This window comes from Podarcis cretensis (assembly GCF_951804945.1).
Source record: "Podarcis cretensis genome assembly, chromosome: 2".
Classification (NCBI taxonomy): domain Eukaryota; kingdom Metazoa; phylum Chordata; class Lepidosauria; order Squamata; family Lacertidae; genus Podarcis; species Podarcis cretensis.
The window spans coordinates 9,405,593-9,428,582 of NC_137171.1; the positions used below are offsets into that span (position 1 = coordinate 9,405,593).

A 22,990-nucleotide genomic window follows, 5' to 3' on the forward strand; every position below is an offset into this window, starting at 1 on the left:
TTTGTTATAACTTTTATTCAGGCTTTGAAACATTAAAATACAAATCAATTTTAAAATAACTTAATCACTGGAAATGCAAACTGTACACTGTGCAAACGCTACATATTGCAAAGAGCAGCAGCTTAACTAGGAGCATCCCCTGTAAAGGCAGTGCAGACTTTCCACTGAAGGTCAGGCAAGGTAGTTTGGTGACCAACCCAGCTTGCATAAGGCCAGATATTTTATCCTTCTCCCCAGCAGCAGTTTCCATTTAAGGCAGTTCAGCGTTTACAGCAACAAAAAGCAGTAATTTGAGTCCTTTCAAATCCCTCCCACCAGAAACCAGGTATCATGCTTTTGCCCTGTTTTCTATTGCAGAGACACTGGCAAGCCATAGGCTATCGGGGCAGCACCAATCATATATTTGAGTCTGGGGGCATGGCGGGACTGTATGACATATTGGAGGAATGGAGCTCCTGAACCTGCCTTGAGCCAGTTCTTCAGAAGTGCTTCCATGTAGCGATCGATGTCTCGGTCAGTCACATCCCAGAGGTTACCCAGCACTAGGGGACTAGGGGTTGAGGGAGAAGGAGAGATTGATCACATGTACAGGTCATTAAAAATATCCAGGATAAAAATCCTGTTTATATAATAGGTGTCCAAACAAAGCATGAAACTTCTCTCTTCCACAGAAAGCACTGGATAATGACTAGGGGAAATTATGCCATGGGCTTCATTGCCCCAGGCAAAATTTCTTTCAGGGTCAAAGCTAGCAGGCAGCAACCCATTTTCTCTTTCCTCTATCCCTTTCTGTCTCCCTAACAGTTAGGCTGAGAAAAAACCCTTTTCTTCTGGGGATGGGGAGCACAAGGTTCTGGGGAAGATATAAAAGGCATGGTAGGCCACCACAGGCTCACAGGCTAGGGGTCCCCACCTGTGGTCTAGGGCCAGAGCTGGGGAACCTGTGGCCATTCAAATATTGTTCAACTACAGCTTCCATCAGCCCAAGCCAGAATGGCTTATTGTCAGGAATGTCGACAGCTGCAGTCCAGTAACATCAGGAGGACCTCACGTTCCTTTTCTACCACTGGTCTAGGACCAGAAGCATGGAACCATTTGGGCTCCATGGGCCAGATCCTTATCAAGATCTGCCTCCTGGGCAGAATTTGACAGGTGGGTGGAGTCCCCCCCAAGATGCAAGGATTGCTGACTCATTTGTTAAAGAGAGGCAGGGCCAGCAAAGGATCTGGTAACTTACCAGCCTGCCATGAGGAACCGGAGGACAGCACCAGTTCCCTCCAGGTTGCCCTGCACTGCTAGGACAGCACTGCTGCAGCCGAAAAGAAGAGCCACGGCCCTGCAGTCGACTCTCAGGATGGTGTCCACAAAACGGGCCCCAGCACCATGCCCAGCATAGCTACAGGAAGGAAAGAACCACAATAAAGTAAAATGAAACACAAGTCCACTTGGACCAGAAGCATAACTTGATTACCCTGGGGTAACCCTTCCAACTCTGATTATTTGATCTTCTTGATTGCACAAGAAGAGCAAAGAGCAAAACAGAGGAGAATACTGCTCAGGCGTCATGTCAATACAGACACAAAATGTGTTGGTCCTACCTCAATAGTTATGAGTTAAATTTGTCAATTGCCCCCAGGCAGCATGCTTTTTTTGTCACCCAATTAAATCAAGGCACCAGCCTTCTCCATCACAGGCTTAGGCAGCACTACACAATGTATGTACTCACATATAGAGATCGCGTTCTTCAAGAGCCGACGGCACTTGGTCTGCACTGGGACTCTCTCCTACCACTCCTGTCCATCCAGGCTCACTACCAAGCAATTGCCGGGGGTGGGGGGAAGAAACATTAGACAGTTACTAAGAAGGGCACTTTGTCTAGCACCAGGGTTAGGGCAGCAGATTGGACTACAGTTCTCACAATACCTAGCCATTATGCTATGTTGAGCTGATGGGAGTTGAAGCCCAACAAAATCTGGATAGCTACAGATTCCCCATCCTTGGTCAAGCAGACTTTGTAAATTCCGGTGGACGCCAAATCAGCCTGCTGGTAACCTGTGCGGGGAAATCTGGCTTCCAAAAGACCTCTGCGTGACTTGTGCACACATGCAGATAATTAATTACCTCTGAAACCAGTCTTTGAACATTCTCTCCGTCCCAGGAAGGTTTGTGTGTGGATTCAATACATAAAAGGTGTTGCTGCTGTTGACACCGCGGTTCAGGATAGTGTCTTCCTGATACTGTTAAAAGCAGATCAGAAAAACAGCTTTATTAGATAGGATAAAGGCAGAGGTTTTGGTACAGGGAAAAGATTTCAGCCTGCTAAGGTTTTTGCTAGATGTAGCCTTGGTACAATGAGTGTGTCATCTCCAGGGCCAGAAAGGGGGGGGGGGTTGAGAAGAAGAGTGAAAGTGTAAGAAGTGGCTTCTAGCGGACAGTACCAGGCTCTCTGCTCCTTCCCATGACTAGCAACAACCTGAAGTCACCCCATTAAATCTGCAAGCTGACTTAACACAAAACACAGAACTAAGCTTCCGAATGGTACTGAACTGAAATCTATTAGGAAAAAATACAAGCGCGCAGCCTTGCTTGAATTTAGTCAGCTCAATGTCTCATTCAGAATCTGGGGAAAGGGGCCAAGGGATCCTGGATCGAAGTTCAGTTCATCCACCAGCATACGTCTCTCCTCACTTCCTCCAAAGCTTGCGACCTATGAAAATTAAAACCACGGACAGTGCCCCAGAGACAGATAGCTAGGATCCCTTTGTAGGAAGCAAAAAGCAGCCAAATGTCACCTCTTACTTACCCCGTTTCACAGGTCTTTTAAATAAAGGTCTTTCCTAGCCGTTACTAAATATCCTTTTCGCGAATCACCAAGAAGGCAGACATGGAGCATCGTGCATGCAAAAGCTGCGCTACTTAACAAAACTAACGTTGCCATAGCTATTCAATCCATCTTGAAAAAGGCGTGAGATAAAAACTACGTCTGGATCACACCTTTGTGCTTTCTCGCAGGGCAGGGGGGTTCTTTATACCTTTTTTGTAAGAGAATAGCTGAGCAGGAACCACAGAGATGGTAACCGGGTCACGGAATGGTTTTTCAAGCATGGCATGTTTTCCCAGGGAAGCTTTTGCAGGTGCTGGGGGGGAAATGATCAGAAATTAAGCCTTGCTCTCCCCTCCGTACTAGAGGGGACTGCTGGGCTCCTTCAATGGAGTAACTTCAGTCTGTGTGGCGGAGGTTGGGGGACATAATTCAAGCCCATTAAGGGAAGCCAAGGATGTCTTATCACCAGCCCTCCAACATCTGGCAGGCTGCTTCTGAGCTGGTCCACCAGGAAAAGGAAAGCAATGAGCTGAACCCTCACATGTTGCTGTTGAACGAGCATTTGGGGAGTGATGTTGGGTAGCACAGAAGGTGCAACCACACCCAACAGACTCCAATTCCCATATAATAAGAGGTGTTGTGTTTCTGCTTCTCCCAGGAAAGGCACCCAAGGAGAAGGGACTATGCAAGGTTGAAGGCTATCTGCTCACCTGTCATGTAACTAATGGGGAAACGGCCTTCACTTACTTTATCCAGCACAAGGACCAAGTGGCCACTCGACGCCTGACCAGTACAGGATCCCAGTTTGTCCACTGCCTCCTGCAGACAGTTCTGGGCTCTCTCGGGCTGAGCTGGGTTGAGCCCCTGTGCCAAGCACTGTACATGTTGTGGAGTCAAAAGATGCGAGCCTGTCAGCATGGCCTGGGGGAGGAGAGCAAATGTTAAGATGCAAGGCCATTTTGGACACCCAGAACCCCAGTGAGGTGCTGCTATCTGTCACCACAACCATTTGTGCAATTCTTAACTCATTATTTGCTTACTTACAAGCACTTTTAAATCACTCAGTATTTAAAAAGAAAGATTACAAATAAGAGGGTTTTAAATCTCCCAAAGCGGTATGCTGAAATATACATGTAAGCTGTAAAACAGCATCGTAAACACGAAAATTAAGAAATAGCTATTTATTAAGAAATAATTTATTTCTTAATAAAATATTTTAAATGGTAGGTGAAAGATATAGTGGCTAATGTGCCACATGAGTAAAGATTAAATGCACCTGAGATTTTTTTGTTGAGTTTTCAGGGAGGGGTGAATAGCATAAGCCAGCCAGATGGGTGGGGTTAAATCAATAAAATAAAAAATACATACATACATACATACATACATACATACTGTATATGCTGAGAGACAGATTGGTTATAGGAGAATTCGCTCTTAATATTAGAATAAGAGGTCACCATGCAAAGCTATTGGAAGTAATTTAATAGCCATCAGCGCAAGCATTTCTGCTTTCCAGACACAACAATTCCCCTTCTCTTCCCAGCCATGCACTGTTCTGGGGGTTCTTCTGACACTCCAGAGCCAATTTTGTGGGAGAGGTGAGAAAGCCCAGTTGTACAAGCAAGTCCTTGCATGGGGCTTCTGCTATCAGGACTTGTTGGGCGAAGCACACCCCATGTTTGCAACAGAACCAGAAGGACCCATTTTAAAAAGCAAACCAATAAAAAACCAAAGCACTTCACACGTACAGAATGTGTAACTTACGGAATTCACCGCAACAGGAAGGAATGACAACCACTAGCTTTGAAAACAAGAGGATTGGAAATACTCATGGCAGCATGGGTATATCAACAGCTAAACAGAACCTCCATGATCCGTGTCTCTGCACACCAGAAGTTGGGGGCAAAGTCATCACCTCCATGCTTTGCTTCTGGGAAGCATCTGACTTGCAAGCTGGACCTTTGGGTGCAATCGAGCTCACCAGTTGTTATTTCTGACTGCTAAAAGACTCCTGGGCTGCTCACCTTGAGCAGTGCCAGGTCCACTTCCTCACAGCCGCACTCCCTGAGACGTGCCTGAAGGCGGGAGGCTTCTTCTGCTAAGTTTTGGTCCTCAAAGGCTGGCAGCAGGGCACCCTTCCAGCAGCTCAGGACGTGCGTCTCCAGAGACTCAGTCAAATCCTGTGGAGTGAAGAAACCGTGAGTCCCACAGAACCCGTCACTCAGTTGCAAGCCAATGGAGGACAAGGAGAATTGGCTCCCAGTATGTTTCCGAGCACAATTCAAAGTGTTGGTGCTGACCTTTAAAGCCCTAAATGGCCTCATAGAATCATAGAATCATAGAGTTGGAAGAGACCACAAGGGCCATCGAGTCCAACCCCCTGCCAAGCAGGAAACACCATCAGAGCACTCCTGACATATGGTTGTCAAGCCTCTGCTTAAAGACCTCCAAAGAAGGAGACTCCACCACACTCCTGGGCAGCAAATTCCACTGTCGAACAGCTCTTACTGTCAGGAAGTTCTTCCTAATGTTTAGGTGGAATCTTCCTTCTTGTAGTATGGAACCATTGCTCCGTGTCCGCTTCTCTGGAGCAGCAGAAAACAACCTTTCTCCCTCCTCTATGTGACATCCTTTTATATATTTGAACATGGCTATCATATCACCCCTTAACCTCCTCTTCTCCAGGCTAAACATGCCCAGCTCCCTTAGCCGTTCCTCATAAGGCATCGTTTCCAGGCCTTTGACCATTTCGGTTGCCCTCCTCTGGACACGTTCCAGTTTGTCAGTGTCCTTCTTGAACTGTGGTGCCCAGAACTGGACACAGTACTCCAGGTGAGGTCTGACCAGAGCAGAATACAGTGGCACTATTACTTCCCTTGATCTAGATGCTATACTCCTATTGATGCAGCCCAGAATTGCATTGGCTTTTTTAGCTGCTGCGTCACACTGTTGGCTCGGGCCACTATACCTGAAGGAGCGTCTCCAGCCCCATCATTCAGCTGAGGTCCGGTTCCGAGGGCCTTCTGGCGGCTCTCTCACTGCAGTAAGTGAGGTTACAGGGAACCAGGCAGAGGGCCTTCTCGGTGGTGGTGCCCTCCCATCAGATGTCAAGGAAATAAACAACTATCTGACTTTTAGAAGACATCTGAAGGCAGCCCTATTTAGGGAAGTTTTTAATGTTTGATCTTTTATCGTGTTTTTAATATTCTGTTGGGAGCCGCCCAGAGTGGCTGGGGAAACAATGAGAGCAATGAGGTTTGGGAACAGAAGGTGCTTCCCCATCCCAATTGTGCCCTGTGCTCCCCACTTTTAGTTGGTAGTGGTGGCAGCAGTGGTGGGATCCCTATCCCGTCCCGTCCCCCAGTCCCATTCTTTTGCCTACAGTCACAGGTGCCAGGTGTGTAAGTAGCACAACCCCTCTTATCCTTTGCTAGACTTTAGCCACCTCTACTCTGCTGCTGGAAGTCAAAGGGCTCAGCCTTCTGGCAGATTTGGGGCAGTGCCGAAGACCACGGAGACCTCACCTTCATCCTCTTGTCCAGGGCAACCCTGCCATTCCACCAGTCCTTCCTGTCCGTGAGGTTGGAGATCTCTTTCTGTTTTTGTAGGATGGCATCAAGTTCACCAAGGGCTGCACTTACAGGTACCTGAGAAACAAAGGGGCATGGTGGAAAAAGCTGGCCCCTCCAAACAGGAAGCTGCCAATGCAAATTTTGCTTCCTTACCTTGGCGTGCATGGTCTGTATCTGCATGGTCACTGGAGGGGCATCTTTCTCCAGCCGTGTCAGCAAGAGGACGTCCCCAATAGTTTCTGGCTGGATGCTCACCAGGGTTAATATACACACTGTGACCCCTGTGGTGGAGACAGCAATGCCCCCCAATTTTTAAGAGAAAAGCTACACATAGGGTGGTTAAAGCAACACTTTTATTTGCTGGAGCGTAACAGGAGGCACAAATGTGCCATCAAGTTGCAAACACAGAAGCTCCTATGTTTCTTAAGATACAGCACCTCCTCCTCCTACACAACACCCTTTAAAACTAAACACATTTCATTGTAAAATTTTTGAAAGTTGATGACACTGAAATGAAACGAAGGGGTTCTGGTAATAAGGTAAATTAGGTAAGAATGGACTGATGTTAGAAGAAAGTTCGAAGTTAATGAACTTGCTGAACTAATTTTTAAATGGAATACAAAAAAGGGAGACGTGAGGAAGTCAGGGAAATAAGTTAATCAAAGAGGAGAGGGAAAAAAAGAGAGGGATTTTTTTTTCTCTGTGTTTTTTCTTTTTTTCTTTTCTTTTTATGTTAATTGTGAGAATTTTTTGCATTTTTGTATTTTTGTGTTTATGTTATTGTTTGCTTTGTAATCTTTCTTATTGTTAAATTTAATAAAATATCATTTAAAAAAATAAAAATAAAACTAAACACATTTCTAGTCCTTGTTTTGAGAAATAAGTATAAATGAGGGGGTCTCTGTTGGCAGTTCAGGATCCACAGATGGCCAAAGAAACAATTCTGGACAACTTAACTCTACACTCCCTGCTCCATTCCCAAATCCCGCTCATTACCTAATGCAACATGCCCAGCATGACATGGCATGAACTACAGAAATCCAGGCAAAATTTAAGTACAGCACTACAGCTCTTTTAATTAAATCATCAACGTTCCAATTCCTATCTGGAGTGCACAATTTTTTGTTTTTAATTCTAGACCAGGGGTAGGCAACATAAGGCCCAGGGGCCGGATGCGGCCCAATCGCCTTCTCAATCTGGCCCGTGGATTGTCGGGGAATCAGTGTGTTTTTACATGAGTAGAATGTGTCCTTTTATTTATAACACATTTCTGGGTTATTTGTGGGGCATAGGAATTCATTCAATTTTTTTTTTCAAAATATAATCCAGCCCACCACATGGTCTGAGGGACAGTGGACTGGCCCATGGCTGAAAAAGGTTGCTGACCCCTGTTCTAGACCATCGAATTGCAAAAACGGCCAGCTCATTAAAGGGTTCTGCTGCAGCGATAAGACTCACAACCTTTTCTACTATAGGAACACAGATGCCACCACCCTTTTGAATGGGGAGCAAGTACCACCTGCTCTCCCACATTGAAGTCATGTCATCTACCAGAAGGGATTTGTTGCAGCTGTTCTCTGAAGTCCTCCGTCTCCAACTTTGTTGGGCTGGGGCAGCTGAATTCGAAGAGGTTCTGTAACTCAGAGAGGTGCTGGAACGGAGAATCAGTTTTTCCTTCTTGCAGGCTAAGTGCTTCCAACTGCTTTAAGGCGCTGGCCACAGATACCTTTTTCATTTTGCTAAGAATCAAACAAGAGGCCAGGGGTCATTAAGACATCAGCTTTCAAAGGACGTGCAACAGAAAGCATGAGGCAAGCAAGAAGTAATTTCAGATGCTAATAGATACTTCACACACACCAACATTCTGGCAGCAACATTAACAAAAGCCCGTGTTAAGATTCACGGTGACATCCAAGCAGATTTTGCTTTCTACCAGCATGGATTTTAAATATGTTTGAAAAACTTAGAATGGTTGGAAAAGGCATTTGGAAAAGGAACGTTCTGGGGAAATGCGTTCAGATTCACTCCCTTGTATAGATCTGATACACTGATACAGACCCCAAACTTTAAGACAATTTTACATTTTTAAAATTTTAACACTGCATCTCTGCATGATTCTTTGCTCTGACTTTGCCTGCTTTAGATGAACTCCTCAGGGAGAGAATTCTGCTGCAACAAGAGCTGACTCATCTTTCATTCACTGTAAAAACAGCATCTGGAAGAGGCTTTAACTCCCTGCAGTCATGTCCACTGAGAGTGGATCATTTTTTACTCTCTCACACACTTCAAAACAAGGCTATGTTTTCCACACTTACATACAGTATACAGTACACCACTTCCCCTTCCCCCCAAAATATGAGCTCTTACTGGAGCTTCTTGTAAATGACAGTCAGTATCTGATGACGAAAAGTTACAGAGACCGACTCAGAAACCAGGTAGGCAGTAGCAATGGGATCTCGGCTCCCAGTGCACAGTGCCATGAGCCGGCAGAGATGGCTGTAGAGGGCACCCGGAGGGTAATGTCCAATGGCGTAGAAGGCAGCTTGCAGGGAGTCATAGACAGAGTCCATGGACAAGGAGTCTACAATAGTTTGGGGGAGAGAGAAAAACCTGAATTAAATGAAAAACTGGACATTTATGTTTATTCTATGAACTGAACAGCGTGATTCCAGAATAACAAATTTTAAGAACTGTTGCAAATTTATAAAATTGATTTAATTTTGTTAAATTTGTATTCCACTCTTCCCCCTGGCTCAGTATCATTAATATCAGTAGCAAGGAATCTTAATTAGACCTGTCAGGTCCCTGGATTTGGTAAACCACATTTACCTGTGCCCTATGGCACAGAGATCTGTTATCTGTGATCTAAACGCTAAGGTTGGAGGTAGGGGGTTCTTATCTCCGATCTTTGTGCTCTTTTCTCACAGCACTAAAAGATAAGACCTTGGAAAGCAAGTAGAGGTTCATTTCCAATCTTATTGCTCATATGACATCAGGTGATTGACAAGTGGGTGGTCCTACCACACCTGTCAAAAATGGTCCACAGAGGGCAGGCCAGTTTTGGATCCAGTCTCTGGCTTGTTCCAGTTTTCCACAGCTGGTGTATATGGTTCTTCGCTCTCCACATTTTATCCTCACAGACGAAGACATTGTTGCCCAAGGTCACGCCGTGAGCTTCATGGCCAAGTGGGAATTCCAACCAGGAGACCACAGTGGCTCTCAATAAACTTATTCCCTAGTAAGCATCTATTAGATTATATCTTGAAGGCCAGGTTTTTAGACTTGGGAAAAGTAGGGACAGCGTGTCACCATGAGCTGATTGGGTCATTTGAAGCATGCCCCACCCCTCAATCTCCACATCTGCAGAATGGGAATAAATTATATTGACCAGCCCTTGCACAGCTATTTTAAAGATTACTGCAGCAACATATGCCAAATGCTTTAAACCCACGGTCCTAGGACACTGCTTACAATGTGAACCAAAGAAGATGAAGAAGCAGCCTACCACCCAGAGTTGTGTGAACTACACAAAACCTCAGTGAGGCCATGACATTTGTCACTGAGTGATGAATTCAAGAGTCAGAGACTTTAGCCGAAAGACCCAAGTTTCTAGTCCTCAGCACTGCAAAGGTAGGCTTAAACCTGGGGAACGTCTGAAGCCTGAAAGGCTCAGTAATTTTTTTGTGAGTGGGAGAAAACACATTCAGTACCTTCCTTCCTCAAAGCTAGTAGTGTAAGGAACATCTAAGGTATTTTTGTGCATGTTTTTAGAACCCAGTGGCGTAGCGTGGGTTGTCAGCACCTGGGGCAAGGCAAGTAATTTGCGCCCCCTAACCCAGGGCAAGGCAAGTAATTTGCGCCCCTAACCCTTAACCTGCCGCCGCTGCCAGCTTCTTCTTGCTGCTGCCTGGGCTGGGGTATTTACGGTAAGGTAGCCACGGCGGCGGCGGCGGGTCCGTCCGTATCAGGTGATCTGAGGCGAGTTGCCGCTGGCGCTGCCGCCCAAACAACGCCGCTTGCCCGGAGGAGGAGGAGGGCAGAGAGGCGAGGAAAATGCAACATGGCCCGGCGGCGGCGGCAGCGGGGCTGTGAGGAGGGGCTGCCTGGCGCGCCCTCCGCGGCCCTGACGCGCGGGGACCGCGGCGAGCGCTGAGAGCCGCTGCCTGCCGGACGCCTTCAGCCCGGACGCACGCACAGCTCGTCGGTTCCGCGAGACATGGGGCTCTGCTACAGCCTGCGCCCGAGGCTCTTCGGCGACTCCGGAGGCGGCGAGCGCGCCCCACCCCAGATGTTGCGCCCGGTGCGGCCGGCCCCCCCCTGCACCCCCCACACTACGCCACTGTTAGAACCCACCTTATTTTTGTGATTGCAAGTTGCTCTAAGCTGTTTTGAATACTGTGTTTTAATGCTGTAACCTGCCCTGGGACGTTAGGCTGCCTCACAAAGTGGGAATCGTGGCTTTAAGAAGGGAGCTGAGGAGCAGAGCAGAGAGGATCAAGTTTCTTACTGGCAGGGGCATCCAGGGAAGCAGCAAGCGGGTGCAAGTTGAAAGGGTCCTCTGAAGCTCTCTTCTCTGTAGCCTGGAAAGCCTCCTGCAAGTCAATGCTGGCATCACGCCGGAGAACCTCTTGGTCCTCTTCTGTGTCATTCAGCCGACGGATAGGCCGCCTCCTGCGTTCTGCAGTGAGAAGAAGTAATCGCCAACGTATCAATGCCAGCTGCAAAACAGCCTCTATAATCAGGAATGTGTAAAGATGCTCGAAGTGTAAAGATGCTGAAGGAACATTCTTTCACCTCTGGTGGACTTGCCCTAGAGTGAAGGTTTTCTGGGAAATGATTTATAATGAACTGAAGAAGGTATTTAAGTATACCTTCCTTAAGAAACCAGAGGCCTTTCTCTTGGGCATTGTTGGTCAGAGTGTGCAAAAGAAGGATCGAACCTTTTTTATGTACGCTACAACAGCAGCAAGGATACTCATCGCTAAAAGCTGGAAAACTCAAGAATTACCCACACTGGAAGAATGGCAGATGCAACTGATAGACTATATGGAACTGGCGGAGATGACGGGCAGAATCCGAGACCTGGGAGAAGAACTGGTGGAGGAAGACTGGAAGAAATTCAAGGACTATCTACAAAAATATTGTAAATTGTATGATTGTTACGAAAGATGTAAGATTAGCAAAAACATGGCTTCAACAAACTAGTTATAAAGAATATAAATTTAAATTCAATTGGAAGATGAAAAGATAAATTTGGGATAAGTAATATTTTATGATTAAGCTTCAATAAGAGTATGTTAAACCCCAAAATTAAATTAAATATTGGAAAATTATATTATATGAATTAAATTAAGTTAATAATTTGCTGGTAAAATTTATGTTTAGAAAGCAGGAACAAGAGATGTGAGGAAGTCCAAAGTTGAGAATGAAATGTGGATAATGGAAAATATTATGTTATTATGTATGTTTTTTATTGGTTATATAAAATTTAATAAATATTATTATAAAAAAAAAAAGGAATGTGGCTTGGGTGCAATTTCGCATGGCACCCTGTTGGGCACAGAATGAGTCTTCCCAAGCAATCGCTCACATACCACAGTAAACCTTTATGTCAGCTGCAGCACATGAATACACATAAAACGAAGGCCAGTTACATACGTGAAATGAATTACTAAGAAATCTCAACATTGCATTTAAAAAACAACTTTCTAACGCTTGTCATTGAGAAGGCAGGTTGGAAAGCATGCAGGTTATGCCTGCTGAATTTGATTACCAGTAGATTAAGGTCTTTCAGCAGGCCTTTGCTTCACCCCATGATTAGCAGATGAGATATTCAGAAACTTCATTTTAAAAGAGCAGGTGAGATAACCCCAGCAGATTTTAAATCATAAAATATGGAGCAAAGCATGGAAATAAAGGCTTTTAGATCTTAAATTATGCCCTTGTGAGTTCCTAAATTTCCCTCTTCCCCTAGTATAAAGACCACATGTTTGGTAAGTTTAAAATTATTTACTTAGAAACTCTCTGAAGTTCAGATCCATGTGTTTTTCCATACAGCAGTCAGGAAATGTTACACAGGCAATAAAACTTGTCTTAGTTACAGTGGTGAAAGTTCCTAAATTAGTGGTATAAGAGCTCAAGAAAGGCTTGTAAGAGCCATGTGGTCTGAGCTGCAGCAACCAGCTCTGACCTCCTCACACGTTGCGCTTCTCAGATAGACTGGGAGGGGGCAGTCCCTCCCATGATGAGCTAAGCCTGGAAGGACAGTTTACTCTATGGTCTTAACCCCTTCATGCATTAATTAGACTTAAGCAATGTCAGCTATATGAGGCTAGTTACCCCACAGGATGTTCTGCTTCAAAGCTTGATGAGAGGCAGAAAGAGAGACGACAAAGAGAAAACACACTTGCTCCAACACCTATGGAATATTCTTATTTACTCTGGCTTGTTCTTTCCCTTTAAAGCCTCCTGCTTCCCCTTAGCCTCCTGCTACTTTGCCTAAGGGGACGCGGGTGGCGCTGTGGGTAAAAGCCTCAGCGCCTAGGGCTTGCCGATCGAAAGGTCGGCGGTTCGAATCCCCGCGGCGGGGTGCGCTCCCGCTGCTCGGTCCCAGCGCCTGCCAACCTAGCAGTTCGAAAGCACCCCCGGGTGCAAGTAGATAAATAGGGACCGCTTACCAGCGGGAAGGTAAACGGCGTTTCCGTGTGCTGCGCTGGCTCGCCAGAGCAGCAATGTCACGCTGGCCATGTGACCCAGAAGTGTCTCCGGACAGCGCTGGCCCCTGGCCTCTTGAGTGAGATGGGCGCACAACCCCAGAGTCTGTCAAGACTGGCCTGTACGGGCAGGGGTACCTTTACCTTTACCTTGCCTAAGAAGCCTGTCAGCTAGCTCATTCCTAAGTCTCTCACCTTCCATCTTCCACTACTGTTTGCTTTTTCCAAGCAGTCAGACCTCACCTTCAACTACTGGCGCTTCTTCATCGGAACCCCGTAGGACTTCAAAGCTGGCCTCAGGACCTTCCTCAATGGTCCTCAGAACCTCCTTTTCTTCTTCATCCTGAGAACGGGGAGTTGTCTCCTCACAAGGAGCTTCTTTGGTTTCCTCCTGCTGCTTTCCCCGTTGAGAAACTCCCCTACCCCGTGGCCTCCTGGGCAGGGGCGTTGCCATTTGGGAGCAGCCGTCTGAAGAGTTAGCGCTACAGCTCATCTGGGATGCCTTCCTGCTAGAGGCCACCCTTCTTCCTGTCTTGGGGGTGGCAGGCACTGGCTCTTTGGCAGCAGGCAACTGGGACGCCTGCATGGCTTCCGGAAGATCTTCCATATCACTGTCATCATAGAAAGAGACCTGGGGGGGAGACAAGTTTGTTTTGCTTTCTTTTCAACTCCCCTTCCCCCAAAACTCTTACAGTAACGGAAGTCACTACCACAATATTTGGTATAGCTGCTAGATTATATGTTGTTGGGTTTTTGGGGGGGCGGGGGGAGTTGGACAAGTTCATGCCAGGATGGTGATATTATTATCTCCAGGTGCAGAGGCAGCATGACACTGAATACTAGTCACTTGGGAACAAACGAGAATGGGAGAGAGCCACTGCTCAGAGCTATTATGACATTGTCCTGCTTGTAGGCGTTTCATAGGCAACTGATTGGACAGTGTAGGAAGGCTGTATGGGTGTCCTGACCCCATTATCTCTGCCTGCGATGGTGGTGACAAGACTAGCGGGAGTTGAAGTCGAACAGCATCCAGAGGACCCAAAGGTTTCTTATCCCTGCTTTAGAAGGACAACACAAGAATCCTGCTGGATCAGACCAACAGCTGATCTAGTCAAGCTTCCCATTTTCACAACAGACAACCAGATGCACCCCCCACCCCGGAAGCCTGCAAACCAACTCCATAGATTAGCCATGTAAATATTTAAGGTATATTTTTAATAAACCACAGCAGCCACAATTAACGTTTCCATATTAAGACCATGGCCCAGATTAAGCAAGGCAACTTTTAGGTTCGTTTTATGCTAGGGTTGCTGACGTTTAATAATTATTTTAATTGTTACCTTAATTCGAGATTTCGTTCTTTTCGACACTTTAGGGGCCTTTGGAAGTTTGGTGTTTAGCTTTGGAGAAGTTTCCTCAAAAACCGCAAATGGAGCCTTCAGGCGCAGCTTGGCTGCTGAACGCTGGGTCGTCCTGGGAGCTGGGAGGGATTTCTGGGCTGGGGTACGGTGCTCGACAGGTGGTCTAAGGACAACCGGAGCAGCCTCTGAATCAGAGTCAGCCAGGGCAAATGGATTATTTGGTCTGGTCACAGGCAGAGGTTTAGTTCCTTGGATTCGCTTAGACTTTGCTTTTTGATCAGCTCTTGGCTGCTTGGGCGTTTTGCTTTTCAGGGGCAGCGTGCAAAGTGTATTGACCGCCTTTTCTGCCTTTTGCTTGCCTTCTGGGTTCCCGTGGAGAGGCAATGGGGACTTCCAGGACCAAGCACTAGAAAATATGTTTTCTGCACTGTCATATTGAGTAGAGGCTAGGACAGACATGGTACCCACAGCTTTGGCAAGCAGCAGCCTGGCCCTTTGGTATTGGAAGCCAAGCAGCCGAGTCTCCTTAGAAGACAGCAAGCTCAAGCCAGTCTCCAGAATGCCCCAAAGTTTCTTCTCTGGTCTGCCAGTGTTCACACTTTGCCAAGCCAGAGTCACGTAGATATGGGCCACCAGATTATCAAGAATCTGAACTGGGGACTGATGAGGCATGACCCCCTTCTTGCCTTGAGAAACGCAGGCCACCATGCTGGAGAGACGCAGAGCCACAGTGGCACACCGTTTCAGACTGGTCTCGAGGAGGTGCAAGCCTTCCGCCCTGTTCCCAGATGCCAGCTCCTCCTCTGCGGAGGTGACCAGCCAGCCGAGACAGACGGCAGAGAGGACCACATCAGAGCACAGCAAGCAGTGGCAGGCCTCTGGGTGATTCAGGAAGCCAGCATGCTTCTTCTGTTTGGACTTCAGCACTGGCGAGGTGGTTAGGGTCTTCTTCTGCAGAGAGACTGTGTCAACAAACTCAAGGGATACCTCTTTCAAGAAAGGCTGCTCTTCCTCAGCAGATTCTACACATGGACCTTGAGGCGTCCTGTTTTTAGACCTGCCTTTCCTGGGCTTGATTTTCACACCTTCTTTTTCTTCTTTGGTTTCAAAAACTGGAGGCAGAAGAGATGAGCTAATTGAGTATTTTCCCCTGGCACCAGCGGAAAAGACTTCGCAAATCAATTTGAAAGCTTAAACACAAAATTGATCTAAACCTGTGTTTCCCAAACTTGGGTCTTCAACTGTTTTTGGACTACAGTTCCCGCTGGTCCCGCTAGCAAGGAATGATGGGAGTTGTAGAACCAAAACAGCTGGAGACCCAAGTTTGGGAAACACTGATCTGAACCCTCCACAAAGGAAAGTCATCTTTGGACTTAGGGGTGTAAAAGGTTCTTTATCCCCAGGCAGGACACAAGCAACCAAGTTACTCAGATTCCTAGTTCCCAATATTGAAAGGATGAAGCATGGCACCTTTTCAGAGGAAGCCCACAGCGCATAGCTGTCAACGTTTCCCTTTTTTAAAGGGAAATTCCCTTATTACGAATAGGATTCCTCGCAAGAAAAGGGAAAAGTTGACAGCTATGACCCAGTGGGTCTCAATATCAGTGTGTTTGAAGATCCTACACCCTCAAGCTAGGGCTGCTGCCCATATGCTGCCCATGGGTGCCCTCAAAGCATCCTGCCTCTCCCAATTTTTAAAAATAGGGTTTTTAAAATTTATTTAGAGGGTTTAGTTTCTTGCCACCGAGGCCTTTTTCTTTGGGTCTAGGAGCCATCTGGGGCTGACAGGCACTCTTAGCATTGGAAAGGAAGGGGGACGAGCAGGTGGGGCTGGTGCTTTGCTTTACATTGTACCCAGCCCAACTGCACAGTTTTCTCCATTCGTATTCCTTCTTTTGTAAAGGGAGGATTTGCTGTTGCTTGCTAAATGTTTGTGGAATTGCCCCTATTAACTTTGTGGGCACATGATTTTGTGGGGATGCATTGCCCGTGTAGGTGGGTTTAGCTTTTGGGGAGGGGAAGAGTTTATCAGTCTGAAAAGTCTGGAACCATGCCCTCAAGCCCAGATCTACCCTTCCAGAGGGAGACTTGATTATCCCCTGGAGTTAAATCACAGGGCAAAACAACTCCCCTTCTGCAGACAGCAGTTTGCCTCCCCATTCTTCTAGCAGCAAGAGGTTCCAAAGTTCTACCATCCCTGCTTAGGCTGCTCTAGGTAGGGTGGAGAAGCCTCACCTGTGCCCGACTCAAGAAGAAACAAGACCTGCTCCAGATCCAAGCGACACAGCTCCAGGTCACTGCGCTGCAGTTCCAGTCCACTCTTCAAGACCAGGAAGCGAGCACACCTGATAAGGGCAGGCCAAGGAGACATTAGAGGGTTCCCAATACTCAACAATTGAAACCTTTGACCTGCAAATGGCATCAGCCACACGCTGCACCCTCTCTCAACATGCTGCTCCATACCAAAATTTCACAAAAGGCTGTCCTCGGCCCTATGACCATCACAGCTCTGCACAGATAAGCTCAACAGATTAAGGAGGGCTTGCCTCTAGGCTTCCTGGGTCCACATTTTTGAGAAGGGACAAAGCCAACACAAGTTCGAGTCTAGGTCTCTAATTCCCACACCTATGAGTTTCTCTGTGCAATGTTATTTTCATTATATATCAGGGGTGGAGAACTGCTGCCCCCCCCCTTTCAGGTGTTGTTGGACTCCAGCTCCCACCACTCAGCCAGCATGGCCAATGGTCAGGGATGATAGGGATTTTAGTTCAGTGACATCTAAAGAGCCACGGGTTCCCCCTCCTTACCCATTTACATTCCTTACCATCGAATAGACTGAAGCCTCATGGAGATTTTCAGCATTTCCAGGCAGAAAGCTTTTGCTTCATTGACAATCTCGATCTTGCCCAGGAGGGAGACAAAGCTCTCGGAGCAAACAAACATGTCAGCCAGCACCTGCCACTTCTGCACCAAGTTATCACCTGATGGTCAAATTTGTTTGGGGTGGAGAAAGAAACAGTTAAGTTGCGTATGCGTAGGGCATCTTAATTTCACATCCAGGTGCACCATGTTTAAGGCTTTCAAAAGAGATAGCATGCTGAAGTGTGGAACACAGTAACTCCACATACATTAAGATCGGGCAAGCGACATCTGCATTCTTTGGAAACACCTATTCAGTGGATACTTGTCCGAGAACTAGGGGGCAGGAGGCTTCCCACCCCCCCAACTAAGCAGTTTAAGGAAGCCCCTGCTCGTCCAGCTCACGCGAGCCAGAGTGGTATGGGGGCTTGCACAGTAGGACTGGGGAGGAAGAAGGATCCAATATACATTCCAGACATTGTGATATATCAGCATATTGTGGTATTAAGCTGCTGATGTATCACAATCTTGAAAACCAGATATCGCCCAACCTTAGTGTCTGCCTCATTTGATAATTCTTAACCAAGGTAAACCGTACTGTGCACCTCATCTACAGTATATAAGCATTCCCAAACTAGCACAATTTATTCTGCGAGCCATGGGGAAAGCCAATGAGCTATTCAGGTCATCTTGCCTCCCAACCACTGAAAGCCTCTTTCTGGGATTTAATTGGGCGTTTTGCCCACAGGTTTCTCAAACCTACCTATGCATCCAGAAGAGTTTTTAATGCAGCTGAGTATCCAGATGCTGAACTCTGCACCCAACATCAAATATTGCAGCTGCATTTATTCTGGTTGCAGGTTTACTTCCCTGCATTTTTTTTTTTAAAAAACCCATTGCTCAGAGGAGGTGAGCTGTTGAAGAGTTTCATTGCTTGAGCTTGGCAGAGTAAATGAAATAAGAGAACAAAGTAAAATAAGGAGTAGCAACTGGCGGGCCATTTGCTTGTAACAATCCATAGATTTTATGTGGTTAGGAAGCTGTTCCAGTACTGAAGGTCAACCAAGTTCCAAGATTGTGTGCTGAAACATATTTGGTTTATTTTCAAAGGGAGGAATTCAGCATAGCACTAAGGCTATTGTTCTGTCAGTGCAAATTTTCAGCTTGCCAGATGGAACAATTCCCCCTCTCCCCACCCTTTGCACTGTTCTAGGGGCTTCTCCTGCCTCCCAAAGGCCAGTTTTGGGGAATGCTGGGGGGGGGGGGCGGGTGACAGCAGGGAAGCCCCACTGTGCCAACAGAAGCCCTTATGTAGGCTTCCACTAGTGGGACCAGTTAGCTGCTGAATACCACCCAGAATGTATATCTCTGCCTTTCTTTTATGGAGTAACTTCAGCATCTTCAACTAGTACAAGTTATAATTTTTAAATCACTAAAGCCAGCATATGGACAGTCTAAATTTAGTTAAGCTACTCCACTCATTTTTCCATGACACCTTTTGCACAACTGTCTAGCCCAGCTGCTCCCAAATGCACCAGACTACTTGAAAACAACTTGAAAATAGGCCACTTAATAATTTTTCTGTCTGTTGTCACAACTGTAATGTGCTGTGCTAGATGCTGCATGATTACTTAATCGTATTTTTATTGATTTCCTGCATTGTATCACAATTTGCATTCCATGGAATTCTAAAAAGCTTGTAAAGCACAATCCATAGTGATGGTGCTATATTAGTACTAAAAAACACCAGCTGCTCCCTTTCGAGGGTAGATACGGCATATTGGTTTTATCCAATAGATCCTTCGGCTGAAAAGGAACTAGTAAACAGCAGCAGTATTCCAACAGTGGACCACTTCGCCCCAGTTTAGGGCAAGTTGCATGCATACAGGATTTTGAAAAATAGCAAAAATCTTTACACACTTTCAGAGGATAGCAATAAACATTTTACCGTGATCTACAAACTGATGCTCTGAAGCATCTTTAGCAGGCGTGTCGCTGATAATCAGTGAGAAGCTCAAGAGGATGCTGCGGTAGAGTTTGTGAGCATCTCCCAGAGCCGCTTCAGGGGTCCTCCATCCTGCATGAGAGGAGAGAACACACACTGTACGTTACTACTGTGTTCAACAAGCTTTGTAGTTTTTTCAAGGAAACCTTTCCACAAGCAACCCATATGAAAGGACCTCTGTGCCCTGCCAATATTTGGGAGACGTGTTCAGGGGAACAATACGCAATGCCCACATAGGGATAAGCACGCCTATTAGACCTCTAACTATTGGGATGCACCGTATTTTTCACTCTATAAGACGCATTTTTCCCCCTTCAAAAATGAAGGGGAAATGTGTGTGCGTCTTATGGAGCGAATGCAGGCTCCTTGGCTTCAGCGATAGCAACGCGAAGCCTCCAAAGCGCAGAGGGAGAGCTCCCCCCGCGCTCCGGAGGCTTCGCGTTGCTTTCGCTGAAGCCGCCTGAAGGCCCTGGAGTGCAGCAGGAACTCTCCCCGTGCTCTGGGGGCTTCAGGCAGCTATCCGCAAGCCTTCGGAGCGCAGCAGGAGTTCCCGCTGCGCTCTGAAGGCTTGCGGATATCCGCCTGAAGCCTGGAGAGTGAGAGGGGTCGGTGCATACCAATCCCTCTTGCTCTCCAGGCTTTGCTTCACTGGAGAGGCGCTGCGCAGCTTTCCCTCTCTGCACAGCGCCCCTTCAGCGAAGCGGGAGGAGAAATGGAAGGGGCTCCATTTCTCCTGTCGCTTCGCTGAAGGGGCGCTGAGCAGAGAGGGGGAGATTTCCCACCCCCTGTTCTCCCCCTCCTATGGTCCGGTGCGTCCTATGGAGCGAAAAATACAGTAGCTTACAGAACACCTAGTGGTTTCCTAGGGCCGTACATTTTAAGGGGCAACCTGCTTTCAGAGATGAGAAACTCTTGATTAGCTCCCAAGAAATGCAGATGCTCCCTGGAACACAGTACGCAATTAAGAGGGAAGCAGATTTTTACTTCCAAGACTATTTACAGGACTAGTGCATGGTGGGAACCTCTTCTACACACAAGGAAGAAACTTCCATGATATATGACACTGTTGGCATGGCTTAAAAACAGGGCTGGGCAACCCAACCTGGTGCTCTCCAAACATTATTGAACTCCCCACTCCTATCAGCCTCAGCCAGCATAATCAATGACCATGGATGATGGGAGCTGGAATCCAAGAATAACTGGGGGACCACAGGTTTGCCATCTCTGGATTAAACCCTCAATCTCTGCTTGTATGGTGGAATTTACAACAACCCAAGAACTGCAGATTACCGACCAACACTGCTGTTCTGCCCCAGAATTTAAAATTGGCTGTTCCCTTTCCACTTGGGAACGACATGCTGTTCACCTGCTGGGTGAAACCTAACTCTAGTATGCTCCTCCCATACATCTGGAACGGAACATCTTCTCTTTGCACTTGAATGTTTGGATACCCTCTCCAGCTCACAAAGTTCTCAAAATCTTCCATTCATTTACTATTCACTTATTGACAGGTGAATTGCAAGTATCAGACGAGTACAGATTAGTATCAAGGAGGAGATGCATGGATGCTTCTGCACTCACCTTGAACCCAGAGTTTTTGCCTCAGTGCCAGTGAGAGGGCAGAAGCTGGCAGACCAAGGTAAGCGGCTGTCAACTGGAGAGCACTGGCTCGGAGCAGGTACCAGACCTTAGAGGACCTTTGCAAAGCAGGGTTCTGTAAGATTTCTACTAGAAGAATGACACCTTCTTCAATCTGTCCGCAAAGAGAGGAGGGGAAATGATCAGTTGCAAAGAAGACTGTCTTCCATTGTGCACCAACCAGCGTTTGATTTATGCTGCAAAAGCTTATGTATCAGAATGCAGATGATTATTGACCCCGGGGAAATTTTCTGAAAGTTTGGAAGTGCCTGCAATTTGATGCCGATGTGTGTATTTCATAGCTGAACCTAGAATATCCCAACCTGATCCAGCATTCTCCTATCCATACTGCGGACAATAGGATAAAAACAAACCCACTTGTGGCTAGCAATGATCTACGTTTATAATTAGCCCAGTAGTGGTGGGGCTCCTTAATTCATTCCTGCAGAATCCCCGCAAAATCAAAGCTCCAGCCCACAAGTACAAAAAAAGTTATCAAGCCTGTATGGATCTTGAACAAATCGAGGTGCAGCCTAACTGTGACAAATGGTTCAGCCCCTTCCAGAATACAGTGGTGCCTCGCAAGACGAAAAGAATCCGTTCCGCGAGTCTCTTCGTCTTGCGGTTTTTTCGTCTTGCAAAGCAAGCCCATTAGCGGATTAGCGGCTCAGCTGATAAGCGGCTTAGCGGCTCAGCTGATAAGCAGCTTAGCGGATCAGCAGTTAAGCGGCTTAGCGGATCAGCTGTTAAGCGGTTTAGCGGATCAGCTGATTAGCGGCTTAGAAAAAGGGGGGGGGAGGAAAAAACCCCCGCAGGAACTCGCAAGACATTTTCGTCTTGCGAAGCAAGCCCATAGGAAATTCGTTTTGCGAAGCACCTCCAAAACGGAAAACCCTATCGTCTAGCGGGTTTTCCGTCTTGCGAGGCATTCGTCTTGCGGGGCACCACTGTAATTAATCAGTGCAACCTACTTATGGGCAAAAAGAATCACATATTGGCAGAGGGGCAATCTTGGTTTTGAACGTTTCAGCAAAGTATTAGCCATAGCATAATGCAGTAGGCTCCCTTTTAGGGTCCTATGGACCCAGAAGCATCATTCCTATGTGGCTTTCTCCTTCCTGGCACATGTACACACAAACGCTTTTTTACTGAAGATAGTTCTTTTAGTAACCTGGCTTGCTTGCCAGTCTCAGTGCTGTGCAGTGAATATAAAAGGGCAACCCCCATGAGGATACCTTGTGGTTTGCTAAGCACAGCTTGCTACGGAGCACAGCTAGTGTTTGATTGGTCAGCAGGCAAGAGTCATTCTTTCTGTCCACATTTTGCAGGCATGATTCAGCCTCCTTTAAAGTGGTCTGCAAGAGAATAAAACAGGACAAAAGAACATTAGCACAGCAGTTGTCCGCTAGAGTTGAATTAACAAGAGTTCAGACAACATTTGTCCCGTTTATCAGCAGCTGACCTTAATAGCAGTAAGTAATGAGAAAGCCATCTATAAATCAGGTCTGTGGGGCCTCCAACAGGAATAAGTTTGTCTCCAGATTGTCACCTTCATGGCTCATACAGTGGTTGTAGTTTTTTAGTCGTCTTAGTTGTGTTCAACTCTCCGTGACCCCATGAACCAGAGCATGCCTTGGAAACTCACTTTCTTCTCAAAGTTTCTCCTTTTTTATGTCCATGGAGTTTTCTTGGCAAAATACTGGAGTGGATTGCCAGTTCCTTCTCCAGGTGGATCACATTTAGTCTAAACTCTCCGCTATGTTTATTTTTAAGGTATATACCTTAAAAACTATTGTAATATTGAGGAATGCTAAGATGTCAGGGGGTAAGAAGCAGAGAATTGCAGTTGTAACTAATAAGCTAAAGGAAATTTAATGAAAGGGAATTAGGATAATTGACTAAAGGGTTGCTAAAGAATCACTAAACAAGGATGCAGGGATGGGGAGGTATGGGGAAGTCAAAAGAAAGAAGGGAATGAAAATATAATCTTGAAGTTATATTGGTTTAAATGTTTTGTA

At 46.5% G+C, this 22,990-nt stretch overlaps 1 protein-coding gene across 2 annotated transcripts in view; it reads right to left on the minus strand.

Moving 5' to 3' along the window:
- ESPL1 (extra spindle pole bodies like 1, separase) overlaps positions 1 to 22,990 on the minus strand; it is a 42,759-nt gene continuing 19,769 nt past the window's right edge. For both annotated transcript variants that reach the window (XM_079966620.1, XM_079966621.1), the window contains exons 13-31: positions 22,208 to 22,327; positions 20,916 to 21,087; positions 19,278 to 19,406; positions 17,295 to 17,451; positions 16,706 to 16,815; positions 14,450 to 15,582; positions 13,353 to 13,740; positions 10,904 to 11,074; positions 8,764 to 8,977; positions 7,948 to 8,135; positions 6,550 to 6,677; positions 6,349 to 6,471; positions 4,849 to 5,004; positions 3,572 to 3,745; positions 3,033 to 3,137; positions 2,122 to 2,237; positions 1,727 to 1,810; positions 1,238 to 1,396; positions 1 to 550 (exon numbers count right to left, since the gene is read on the minus strand). In XM_079966620.1, the coding sequence (XP_079822746.1) occupies positions 349 to 550; positions 1,238 to 1,396; positions 1,727 to 1,810; positions 2,122 to 2,237; positions 3,033 to 3,137; positions 3,572 to 3,745; positions 4,849 to 5,004; positions 6,349 to 6,471; positions 6,550 to 6,677; positions 7,948 to 8,135; positions 8,764 to 8,977; positions 10,904 to 11,074; positions 13,353 to 13,740; positions 14,450 to 15,582; positions 16,706 to 16,815; positions 17,295 to 17,451; positions 19,278 to 19,406; positions 20,916 to 21,087; positions 22,208 to 22,327 (4,029 nt within the window). In that variant the 3' untranslated portion in view covers positions 1 to 348. The remainder of the gene's footprint in view (positions 551 to 1,237; positions 1,397 to 1,726; positions 1,811 to 2,121; positions 2,238 to 3,032; positions 3,138 to 3,571; positions 3,746 to 4,848; positions 5,005 to 6,348; positions 6,472 to 6,549; positions 6,678 to 7,947; positions 8,136 to 8,763; positions 8,978 to 10,903; positions 11,075 to 13,352; positions 13,741 to 14,449; positions 15,583 to 16,705; positions 16,816 to 17,294; positions 17,452 to 19,277; positions 19,407 to 20,915; positions 21,088 to 22,207; positions 22,328 to 22,990) is intronic.